At 42.3% G+C, this 12794-nt stretch overlaps 1 protein-coding gene across 1 annotated transcript in view; it reads left to right on the top strand.

The window, feature by feature from the left end:
* The first annotated feature begins 9304 nt into the window (after positions 1–9304).
* pigg (phosphatidylinositol glycan anchor biosynthesis class G) overlaps positions 9305–12794 on the top strand; it is a 74908-nt gene continuing 71418 nt past the window's right edge. Inside the window, exons 1-2 of the mRNA XM_037077262.1 lie at positions 9305–9458; positions 9575–9780. Of these exons, the coding sequence (XP_036933157.1) occupies positions 9305–9458; positions 9575–9780 (360 nt within the window). The remainder of the gene's footprint in view (positions 9459–9574; positions 9781–12794) is intronic.

Below are 12794 nucleotides of genomic sequence, written 5' to 3' on the forward strand. Positions count from 1 at the left end.
CAAGACATCTTAAAAGAAAGTCACTAAAACTAAAATACAACAAAAAACAAAGAAATCAGTCCCTTGATGTATATTTATGTTAAACCAATAAATCTGTCCCTGATCAGGTTTTTTTTTTTCCCTGATCCGAGTCCTTTGATATTTAGTATCTGCCGATACAGAGTCCCGATCCAATACTTAGCCTCAACTAATATATTCCTGTATAATATAGCTGCATTAAGAAAAAAAATACCTGCATCCAAGCTGCTCCTTAATAGTTTTTATTTTGTTTAAACAAAGTATATACTTTAATATGTGTCTTTCTTATTCTGCATATGCTATTGTAACATTGTCTGACCAGCTTCCTTGTGTTAGCAGGTGAGACTGTGACACTGCGCTGTGACAGCAGACCCTCGTGTACAGCCAGCTGAAGTGTGCAAGATGCAGCTCACACTGTATGCCTCCATATCATCATTGTTTTTTTCATATTCCTTACATTGTCGCATAAAATGAAGTTTTCGAGTTTTTTGTCTATTTCACATGCGTTCAGCATCTCCTCGGTTGCCTGTTTTGGATGCTTTGCTGTATGAGACCCACGAAACTAGTGCACATACTGGCACGTTGTAACTCGAAAGTGTAGTTGATGTAATGTAATGCCTAGGGATGCACCGATCCACATTTTTTCACTTCTGATGCAATCCCAATACCTGAATTTGGATATCTGCCGATACCGATATTCTTCTGATACCAGAGTATGATGTGTACATATGTATGCATGTATGTCCCAAAAGGCAACTTGATGTAAGTATAAGGTCAGAAAAGGAAGTCAGAAAAATAGGAAATCCTTTTAACAGGACAAATACCATCCTGAAAAAAATATGCGACTTTAAAGGCCCCCACACACCGCCCAGACTCAAACCAACAGCCAACTGCCTTTATCCGGCCACTCTGTTGCCTCTCGTCTGACCCGTTCAGCAGAAAAGTTGCATTGAACACACCGCTTTGACATGCTGCCAGCGCCACAGTAGCGTGTACGTTCTGCGCTTGCGCGAGATGCAATAAGCGAGTGGTGCTAGTCTCGTGCCAGTACTCCAAAACATGAAAACAAGAAATTATGGAATGGAGTGCATAGAAAAACAAAGCGCACACAGTTTTCTGCCCCCCCACATGCACTGCGCTGATTCGCTAGCACACTGCCAATCAGAATGGTCATACAGCTGGCACACAACCAATCAGAGGATAAAATGGCTCCGATGGCCAACAGCCAACCTTTTCAGACTTCACATGTTGAATCCAAGCAGACAACGTCCTCCACGCGGTTCCAAAAGCTTCTAATGCAGCAGAACACACCAAACAGATTTGTTCCCAAACTCGTCCGAGTCTCCCTAAACGGTTCAGACATCCAGTGGTTGGGTCAGTGTGTTCCTGCCTTGTTTCAAACTGATTGTCAATATTTATTAAAATCCAAAAAACAAAAATTACCTGTTATATTAATACAAACAATTGTACACTTGATACAAATCAAGTAGACACTACTAAAATACAAAGGGATGCTTCATCTGATCATCACAAATTAGCGTTATCTGCTGGGAGTTTACTTTGCGTTTGTAACGACTCCAGAAGTGATTCCTGGCGGCTCCTTTTGTCTTTCGGCCCCCTGGTGCTCTTCCATGTGGTGCTTTTTTAAATGTTTGATTGCATCAGTGGTGTTGTACATTACATGGGAGCTTCTGCCTCTCTGAATAACATTGCATTTTGCTGTCTTCCTTTGTGGTGTTTCAAGTGTAAAATATTTCCACACAGCAGACATGTTGGCTAGCCACAGTGCCGCTCAATGCTAGCCTGCGAGCTGGCTGCAAACTGTGGAATGGGTTTCCTGAACGGGGGCGTGTCTCATAACTCTACAGTCATGGAAAAAATTATTAGACCACCCTTGTTTTCTTCAATTTCTTGTTCATTTTAATACCTGGTACCACTAAAGGTATAATACAATGAACACGACAAAAAATGCAGCTGATCACATAATACTTTATGTCCTATTTGACATTATTAAGCTTAATTGTATTCCCAGGGTATATAAGAGGCCATTTCATGTCATAAGCAGCACTGCACATGCAAAGGCTTAGAGTGGTTTCCTGCTTACATTCAAGCCATAGCACAACTCAGAAGTTGTCAGCTCTCACATAATGCCTAAAACAAAAGAATTATGTGAAGCCACAAAGGCAGCCATCTTGGCACTGCTGGAAATTGGCATGAGTGAGAGACAGGTAGCAAAAAAACTAAAGATCTCCAAGACAGCTGTTCATTACAACAAGAAAAAACAAGCCGAACACGGCACTACCAAAGGAAACGTCTCTCTACCCCACGAGATGACCGTGCACTCGTCCGTTCCTGTGTCAGGAATCGTCGTCCGACCTCCAGGGACCTTCAAAATGAGTGGGCACTGTCGAGAAATGTGACTTGTTCGGCAAGGACAGTTCGAAACCGACTTGTTGAAGCTGGTCTGAAGTCACACAGAGCACGGAAGAAGCCCTTCATCAACGAAAGGCACAGGAAGGCCCGGTTACTCTTTGCTAGGGATCACAAGGATTGGACTGTTGATGATTGGGCTAAGGTTCTCTTCAGTGATGAATCCAATTTTGAGTTGATGCCCACTCCAGCTAACTTACTGGTTAGGAGGAGGCCTGGAGAAGCCTACAAACCAGACTGTCTTGCCCCTACAGTAAAACATGGGGGTGGATCAGTGATGATCTGGGGTTGTTTCAGTATGAGTGGAACAGGGCAAATGCAATTGTGTGAAGGGCGAATGAACCAGGTCATGTACAGGGCTACTCTTGAAAACAGTCTTCTTCCATCAGCTGGAAAACTCTTTCCTGCCTCGAATGACTGGATTTTCCAACAAGACAATGCCCCTTGCCACACAGCAAGGTCAGTTAAAGCCTGGATGGAGAACCACAACATTCGCACCATGCCTTGGCCTGCTCAATCACCAGATCTGAATCCAGTTGAAAACCTATGGAAAATCATCAAACTCAAAATGGAGAACCACAAGCCCAAAAACAAAGCAAATTTGTTTGAATTTGTGCAACAAGAATGGGCTACTGTGACAGCAGAACAATGTCAGAAGCTGGTGGAGAGCATGCCAAGACGCATGGCTTCAGTCATCAAAAACAATGGTTACGCAATCAAGTACTATCTCCTGTGTGTATCATGTGTTTAAAGCAAACAGAAAAGAAAACATGGAATGCTTAAAAGCAGTGTTTTTGGCAGTACAGTGCCATAGCTATTGATGTAAGAACTTAAGTGATTTTGGTTACTATCAAGAAAACCATGGAAAATGGCTAGATATCAGCTCTTAAATTAAACTCTTACGAGCTATTTTTGTTGTTATCATTATATTTGTCCAAACAAATGTACCTTTAGTTGAACCAGGCATTAAAATGAACAAGAAATTGAAGAAAACAAGGGTGGTCTAATAATTTTTTCCATGACTGTATGTCTCATTGAGCCGCGCCTCCATTCAGGAAATCCATTCCACAGTTTGCAGACAGCTAGCAGATTAGCCGACAGGAATCAATTGTGAAGTCATTTCAGCAGACGACATTAAAGCACAGACATGGCTCATGGATCGGAAATCTCCGCTGGTTGGATCGGAAATTTCTGATCCGTAAATTACGTTAGTAATCGGAGCCTATACCGATATTGGATCAGATTGGCCCCATTCCTAGTAATGCCGATATGGAAGGGAATACCGGGGATTCAGAAAATCTAGATGACGAAGAAAACCCTGATCCTCGACCACAGAGATGAGCTGGTTATCCAGAGCGATTAATTCAATCATCTTCTCTGTAATATTTTGGCCCTGTCACTGTCTCAAGGATATTTCTCTTTCCTTTTGAGAGTCCGTGAAAGTGTTTGTTGCTTCGGTGTCTTTGCCTGTATTGCTTGAGTGAACTTTGTTATTCCTCTGCGCAGTGGTCATATCGCAGATGTTAGGCCCCCCCACACACCGCTCAGACTCAAACCAACGGCCATCTGCCTTTATCCGACCACTCCGTTGCCTCTTGTCTGGACCATTCAGCAAAAAAGTTGCATTGAACACACCGCTTCAACGTGCTGCCAACTCCACAGTTGCATATACCTTCTGCGTTTGCGCGAGATGCAGTAAGCCTCCTTAGGAGCGGGTGGTGCTAGTCTTGTACCAGTGAAACATGAAAACAGGAAACACTCCGAACAGATTTGATCTCGAACTCGTCCAAGTCTCCCCAAACTGTTCATACAGCCAACGGTTGGCCGGGTGTGTTTCAGGCTTTACATGTCGCCGTTGGACTACTTTTGCTTTCTAATTTAAGTTATTCCCATACTTACGACATTTTATTCAGAGGTTAGCAGAGTAACGTTACACACGCGTCTGCGGTCTGCCACAAAATGTGCTCTGACATAAAAAATCAGGCTTTGGTCCACGTTCAAAATTCCCGATCCTGATGAGTGAAAGAATGCCCATATTGGCCCAATCCTGATCGGGACATCCCTATTATATGAATTAACTTTTTTATATGTATTTAACTTTAATATGTTTCTAAAAGTAATTATGAGGAACTTTGAAGTGCTAATGAAATAGTCTTGTGATTCCTCTGATGATGACCTGAAACCATCAGTCTACAGCATTCATGCCTATACATTTTTTGCTAGAACTTCTTCACAATAAAAGCCCCCATTGTTTATTTATAACATGTTGTTTTTTTCACAGGCAGAATGTTGTTTTCTTAAATGTAGTTTAAAGGTCCCATATTATGAAAAACACATTTTCTCTGGTGTCTACATATATAAACTGGTCTTCCCTGAGTCTACCAACTTCCAGAAATTTCATAGGCCTCCTCTGCGCGATGATTGAAGATATCCGAGAAGGGGGTGTTCATGCCCGAGGTGAAGTTCGGTGTGTCCAGCAGTAAGATAGCAGTGTTTTGCAATATCGTTGCTCAGAGCTAGACATGCAGATTGCTCTGTTGTTGGTTGTGTAAATCAACATAAGTGCCTTTAAGAGCTTCATCACTGTCCAAGGTCAAAACGAACATTTGTTCACATACCACAGCGGCTGGATGTAATTAAGGCAATAATAAATAATAAATAGCTCATTTCTCGGTCCTGCATCTCTATGTTCATGTGATCTTGTGTTTACCTTTTCCCTCTCTCCAGACACTGCCTCTAGCTCTTCCGGGAGGATCCCAAGGTGTTCCCAGGCCAGCTGAGGGACATAGTCACTCCAGCGTATCCTGGGTCTTCCTCGGGTCTCCTCCCAGCAGAGCATGCCAGGAACACCTCCCAAGGAAGGCATCCAGGGGACATCTGATACAGATCCTCAAGCCGCTCTCAATGTCCTCTCAATGTGGAGGATTAGCGGCTCTACTCATCCTATCTCTAAGGGAGCGCCCCACCACCCTGCGGAGGAAACGCATTTCGGCCGCTGGTATCCGGGATCTTATTCTTTCAGTCATGACCCAAAGTTCATGACCATAGATGATAGGAACGTAGATTGACCGGTTAATTGAGAGCTTCGCCTTTCGGCTCAGCTCTTTCTTCGCCATGACAGACCAATACAACAACCGCACTACTGTGATCCACCCCAAGATACTCCTCCAATTGAGGCAGGCACTCTCCCCCAACCCGGGTAGGACCAAGCCAACTTTTTCCGGTCAAGAACTATGGCCTCAGACTTTGAGGTGCTGATTCTCATCCCAGCTGCTTCACACTCGGCTGCAAACCGCCCCAGGACATGCTGGAGGTCCTGGCCCGAAGGAGCCAACAAGACAACATCATCTGCAAAAAGCAGACATGAGATCCAGTGGCTCCCATGTCAGCCAAGACAGCCCAACATCATCCAGAGACTTGAGGTACTCAGGGCGGATCTCATTCACCCCCGGTGCCTTGCCACTGGGGAGCTTCTGAACTACCTCAGTGACTTCGACTTGAGTGATGAATGAATCAACCCCTGAGTCCCTAGTCTCTGCTTCCTCTATGGAAGGCGTGTCAGTGGGATTGAGGAGATTCCCAAAGTGTTCCTTCCGACAATGCCCCCAGTCGAGGTCAACAGCTCCCCACCTCCACTGTAAACAGTGTTGGTGGAGGACTGCTTCCCCTTTCTGAGGCGCTGGATGGTTTGCCAATTTCTTTGAGGCCGACCGGTAGTCCTCCTCCATGGCCTCCCTGAACTTTTACCAGACCCGAGTTTTTGCTTCAGCGACCGCCCATGCTGCCGCACACTTGGCCTGCCAGTACCTGTCAGCTGCCTCAGGAGTCCCCCAAGCCAACCGGGCGCGAAAGGACTCCTTCTTCAGCTTGACAGCATCCCTTACTTCCGGTGTCCACCACCGGGTTCGGGGTTTGCCGCCATGACAGGCACTGGAGACCTTACGGCCACAGCTTTGAATAGCTGCGTCAACAATGGGAGAGGAGAACATGGTCCGTTCAGACTCAGTGTCCTCAGCCTCCCTCGGGATCTGTTTAAAGCTTTCCCGGAGGTGGGAGTTGAAGATCTCCCCGACAGAGGGTTCTGCCAGATGTTCCCAGCGGACCCTCACAATGCGTTTGGGTCTGCCAAGTCTGTCTAGCTTCCTCCCCTGCCAGCGGATCTGACTCACCACCAGGTGGTGATCAGTTGACAGCTGAGCCCCTCTCTTCACCCTAGTGTCTAAGACATACAGTCAGAGGTCAGATGACAAGACCACAAAGTCGATCATTGACCTCCGACCTAGGGCGTCCTGGTGCCACGTGCACTGATGGACACCCTTAGGCTTGAACATGATGTTCGTTATGGACAAACTGTGACTAGCACAGAAGTCCAGCAACAGAACACCACTCAGTTTCAGATTGGGGAGGCCATTCTTCCCAAGCATCAAAATCGCTATTTTTAAAACACTAGGCTTGACACAACATGAAACTTGGGCGCGCCACCGTCATGGCAGACAAAAAGTGTCAATCCCCGAATGCAACCTAACAGGAAGGCTTGAGGAGCAGTCCACCATTGACACTTTGTCTGCCATGGCGGCAGCGCGCCGAAGATCCAGCTCCTACGGTGAGTCATTCAGAAACCTTCTTTTTAGTAAACTCTGCATACACAAACAATGTTCTCAATGCTCGTGTTCATGTGTAGAGACCCTGGTGATACTACAAGCAAAGTTTCATGTTGTGTCGAGCTTTCTTAGTGTTTTAAAAATAGCAGTTTAGATGCTAGTGTGCCAGTCCCCCATGCACTCCATTGAAAATTAGCTTGCCCGAAAACAAAACTATGGTAAATCTAAAAAGTGTCTCTTTTGTCATAATTATGTTTTTACATGAAGGTTTGACTTATATTCAATCACAAATAAAGCCTTGGTTGCTTTTTGGCGAGAGTTTCACTTTAATGGCTGTTTGCCTGTAAAAAAAATACGTTTTTATTCTTCTGTTTATATGTGTGTGAGAGGCAAAAATTGTGGAATGTAGAGGGCAAAGCACACCACAGCACATACTGGAGACTGTGGCATCCTGGACAAAGTAATTGGAACCACTAGTCTGTTCTCACTTTGAACAACTAATACATTTCAGTGTTATGATAATCACAAGTGGAGTGAAAGAGTCCTAAATGATAATGAACTGATGATTTAGCACAAATATTTCTGTTCTTTTTCCAAGTCAGACACTTCAGTTCACAAATGTGATAAACTCTGAATGTTTGAACAACAGCTTTGAATATGTCTTAAAACAAGTAAACTCAGTTGTCCTAACAGAGATTACAGCCACATTTACTTCACTCCTTTCGCTACGTTCTGAGGTTGGCCTGCACATACTTCTATCATTTTCATGGTTACAATAATATATATTTTTAAGCTTTTTATGAAAAATGGCCCACCCTTTTTTTCCCCTAAGAATTTGACAAATATGATATACTTAAACTAAAATAAGTGTTTTCAAACTACTACACCTTTTTTAATATATTCTACACATTCTTTTTACTGCATTGTTCTTTTACTAAGATGTTAATGTTATAGCTATTTTGTCAAATTGTTTTGTCAGTGAGCATAAACAAATCATGATGTTTACAACGACATTAGACTACTTGCATGTTAGCATTGTTTCAGCTGAGTGTAGCTGTGCCATGACAGTATTTGTCCCAGCCTCATCTATGGGTCAAGCACTTCTCCCTCCACTTCCGGCGGGTGGCAACCAGCAAGTGTTAAGGTGAAAGCTCAGAAACGTAGGTGCTGACTGGCTGAAGAGGAGTCTTGTGTATCTGCTCTCGACTGCTCTTCCTCAACTAGCGGGATGTCTGTCACAGTAAACTGAACTTGAATTTTGAGAACTGCATTTTAATTGTGAGAACTGAAAGTGAAAATATATATAGATGGATAATTATTCAAGTTTAGCAATTCAAATCCAAATATAAATAATTCAAATTCAGTTTCTAGTGGCACATATTTCTGGCCACATGACATATGCAGCACAGGAAAACACAATTCTTCACTATTTTCAAGGCTGATACCAACACCCAAACAGTCAGTATTGACCCCACTCAGATGAAATAAACTGCAGCAAGATTTAAAATTACCTTTGACTGAGCTGCACCTGCAGTTGCATCATTTATGTGTAAGTGGAAGGAGAATTTAACTATTTTTTTTACATCAAAATATTGTTTTTAAATTACAGTTACAGTTCTTATGGGCTGATTAAAATGTATATATCATGTTCCTGTTTTTATTACTTTATATATTTTATTTCTTATAAACATTTCTTATATATTAAATAGCAATATTGTACTGTGTTTTTATTATTCTTTGCACACACGGCAGCAGAAAAAAAGCCAGTAACCACTTTTACTGGACCACTTACCTGCACTCACTCTTGTGTTTTTTTCCCTTTAACGCATGTTTTTACAAGCTATATAATTTCACATTAACCTCCATTGTTATGCTGTCAATAGCTGACCCTTTAACGTCACTGTGGCAGAAAAAGCGTTTTGGTTTTGTTTGGTTCTACGTCGTACCCGTAGTTTCATGCTCTCAATGCGGAAGCGGCTATAAATCGCTTGAGCGCTAACTGGTTTTAGTGTTTATATATTAATTATAGTCACAAATATCAAATATAGAGGCGGTTTACTAAAAGTTCGATATTCGTGGCTTTGCAATATGTTGTTTGAGAGTGCGTCCATCTGACATGGGATGTTATGGCTTTCTATCTTCTCCTCCATCTGGCTAACCTGTGTAGGACTCGTCCTGTCGGTTGCTAGCTAAGCATAGCGAGTTATCAAACTAAGTGAAGTGCTCGTCCCTTAAAGGGTCCGTCCAGCAGCAAGATGAAAGTGCGCTCGTCTGTTTTTGCCTCGTTCATTTTAATATCTGAAGTGATTGGCATTGCTCTCTTCCTTCGGGGATTTTTTCCTGTACCTGTCAAGTCTTCTCTTTCAGCCAAGAACAGGCTGTCAGATCTTCCAGCGGAGCCGCTGACAGGTGAGCTCAGAGCATCGCCTGCCTCTAGACTTACCTGCGTCCGTATGCGAGTGTCTGACTCCACTGTTGACTGTTAAGCTGTTTAAACTCATCAAATATTATTACTTTAATTGCAGGAGGCTCTGTCAACTCCTCTCGCCTCCCTCAACCCCTCTTTAAAAGGGTGGTTATAATGTTAGTGGATGCCCTCCGGGAGGACTTTGTGTTCGGACCCAATGGTCGCATGTATATGCCTTACACCAGACATGTGGTTGAGAGAGGCTCGTCCAACAGCTTTGTGGCCAAGGCAAGACCTCCGACTGTCACCATGCCCAGGATCAAGGTAAGTCTACCCTGTGTTAATAGTCTGTCAGCTTTCTTGTTCTATTTGACTGGCAAGTTAAGGCAGGCTGCGAATAAGTTTGCTGTAGTTAATCAACTCTTCAGATGCAGGTGATCAGTATTTTAGCAGTTGTTCCCTGTCCTTACTGTGGCTCTCAGCTCCAAGCCCTTCACTTCCAAATGAAAAAAAAATCACTAATACATAGTTTGATTTTTATAAAGGAAAAGCGGTTTCCTGAAACGGGCATGACACCTGCGGCGGTCATGTAAGCTGTGATCTACTCTCTGTTTACAGTATGTTAGACCAGCTAACCAAAGCTGATGGAGTCTAATGTCCGAATATTCAGGTGTTGGTGGAACTTTATTTTTTATTTACAGAGGTGTGGATTCGATTGGATGATCATTTCAGAGGCTACAGGTTGTGATGCTGTTCAATTGAATAATGTGACCTGCATGACATTTTGTCATATGTATACCAGTGAGGGTATGTATTACACCACAGTTTACAAAACTGGAAAATGTCTCTGTAGTCAAGAGGAACCTTCTAGCCAGCCCCTAGAGGTGTCAAACCTTTACCAATTTTAAAACAATACACGATCGTACTAGCTGTAAGACTAATTTCTCACCAGGGATATAGGTTAAACTGATACCATTTTTTGCCTTCCTGATATAGATTCTTAAATATGCTCTTTGTGCATCAGCCAATACAGAGTACTGATACTATGACAGTGTGTGAAGTTAGTCATGTAATAGCAAAATGTAAACAGTTGCCAATATGTCTGCAGTCCTAATAAATTAATAATGTTGTATCAGTACAACCCTAAATAAAAGTTGAAGTTAATGTGAAGTTTGTGCTGTTATGAGGTCTTGACAGACACACGACAGGTGTATAATGACAAACGTCCCCAGCTAGAAGTGAAAAGAGGATGCTGCAGTTCATTGTTGCCACATTAAACCCTCTGCTGCCATGGAACACACATCTATTTATTTATTTATTTATTTATTTATTTATTTGTTTGTTTGTTAGAATTTTTTGTAAGAAATCGCTATTCACAAATGGTGCAAATTGACTGATACAGATTTAAAAGTTAAAAAGTTATCTGGAATAAGTTCACACGTGTGAGTTAAACGTTTTTTAATCACTAAATGGCAGTAATATCAGATCGACTGCAATATTTGAAAATATTCATTAAATGCCTTTTTATCAGTTGTTTGCATGTTACAGCGGGACTGTAACCATTAATCACATGACAAAACATTTTGTATGATTAATAGTTAAAGTAGTTTGATGTGCAAATACTGCTCCTGTCTTCTCAGGCATAAGTTATAATGAATGAAACAGCAAAAGGAAAAAACTAAATCAGTTACTTTTCCACCATTACTTCATCCAGCCCATCAAAAGAGGTGCAAATGTTGGAGCCAAAAATGCCTCAACAGTATTCCTCCTGTGAGCCCAGAATACTCACCGAAAAGGAAAGTGTGACTTGGAATAGGCGTTAAGTTTTCAGCCTACAACTGAAAATGGGTTGGATGGCAGAATTTGGAAAGGGTGAAAACGTGGTGTGTTGTCACACTTGGGTGATGAGTCACACTGATGAGAGTATTTTGGGAACAGAGCCAGAAGGGAATCACAGTCATGTCATATGTGCCTGGCATGACAGCTGGTTGTGCTGAAACAAAGTAAGATTGTGAGCAGAAAGAGTCTGTGTTTTTGTCAGCAGTGGTGCTGGAGAGATTTTGCAAAGGGAATGGTTTTAATAGTAAAGAGAGCAGCTCAGTCTTGGTGCCGGGCAATGCTGAGGTGGTGGAAAGGCATCCAACTGAAGTTGCTAGGTGAAGCAGAATATTCAGGCTGGGTGTCAGAGGGCAGAGTAAAAGGCAGCATCCATGTTTAAGCAGTGGTAGGAGGAACAGGGATGTGCTGACAGACTGGAGACACAACTCAGTGGTGGAGTATCCTGCTGCTTAAAGATCCACAGTGTGGACAGAACCCTCCTCATTGATGGCTGATAAATGTGCTCAGGCAGGTAGTAGGACAGCCGGTGCAGACTCAGTGATCTTCAGGTCAGCGAGGGCAGGAAAGAGCATAAGTTGACCGTGTCGAAGACAGTGGGCAGAATGAGCAGTGAAGAAGAGGAGAAGAACCCCTGATACTGATTTTTTTTTTCATTAATAAATTACTTATAAAAATACATTTAACGAGAAATGCCTATTCAAGGTTATCTAAGAGATTAAATTAATTTCATTTGTAGAGGGACCATGTACAGTATTAAACATAAATTTCATTTGATGTATTGCACAGAGTTAACTTGAAGCCAGTTTACACCTTCAGCCCCCATCAGAAGTCAGAAGTGATATATTTAAATCAATGAGTCAATCAGTCACACTTTATATGACTACTTTCATAATATAAAATGAGTAAGACAGCAATTAAAAAAGTGAGTTTAAAATATAAATGATAAAACAAGCAAGTAAAAGAATGATGCAAATAAAGATATATATCAAATAGCACATGCAATAAATAATGCACAGTAAAAGAGTAAAATGTTGATTAAAAAAGGATAAATACTACAAAACTACAAATCCATTTTAGTTATTATTAAATCTCTATCAACTTGATCATTTAATCCTACAAATGTATAATATGATTGATTTTCTGTGAGCTAATGTCTTTGAGTTTTTACAAGAACAGAACAAGCGTTAAGTCGTTTTTGTTTGGGGAGAGTGGTGCCCTTCCTGTTTTTGATGATGTGTACAGTGTACAGCCACAGTTCTTGTGGCTGTGGAGTTTTATTGCGCTATGTGTTTAAGTGTGTGTCAAAGAAACTAGCTGTCGGTAACTGAATGGAGGAACGCTTTCTTAGACTCCTGTTTCAAGGATGAGTTAAAGTTGTTTGCTGTGAGACAGAGCGGGTCAGTGGTGATGTGGATGAGGGATGACGGTGGGATAAAGCTGAGCGTGATTGAGGTGCAGGGAGACAGATGTTCAGCTGTAATCCAAGGGTTTAGAGAAGG

Source organism: Acanthopagrus latus, chromosome 18 (assembly GCF_904848185.1).
Source record: "Acanthopagrus latus isolate v.2019 chromosome 18, fAcaLat1.1, whole genome shotgun sequence".
Lineage (NCBI taxonomy): Eukaryota > Metazoa > Chordata > Actinopteri > Spariformes > Sparidae > Acanthopagrus > Acanthopagrus latus.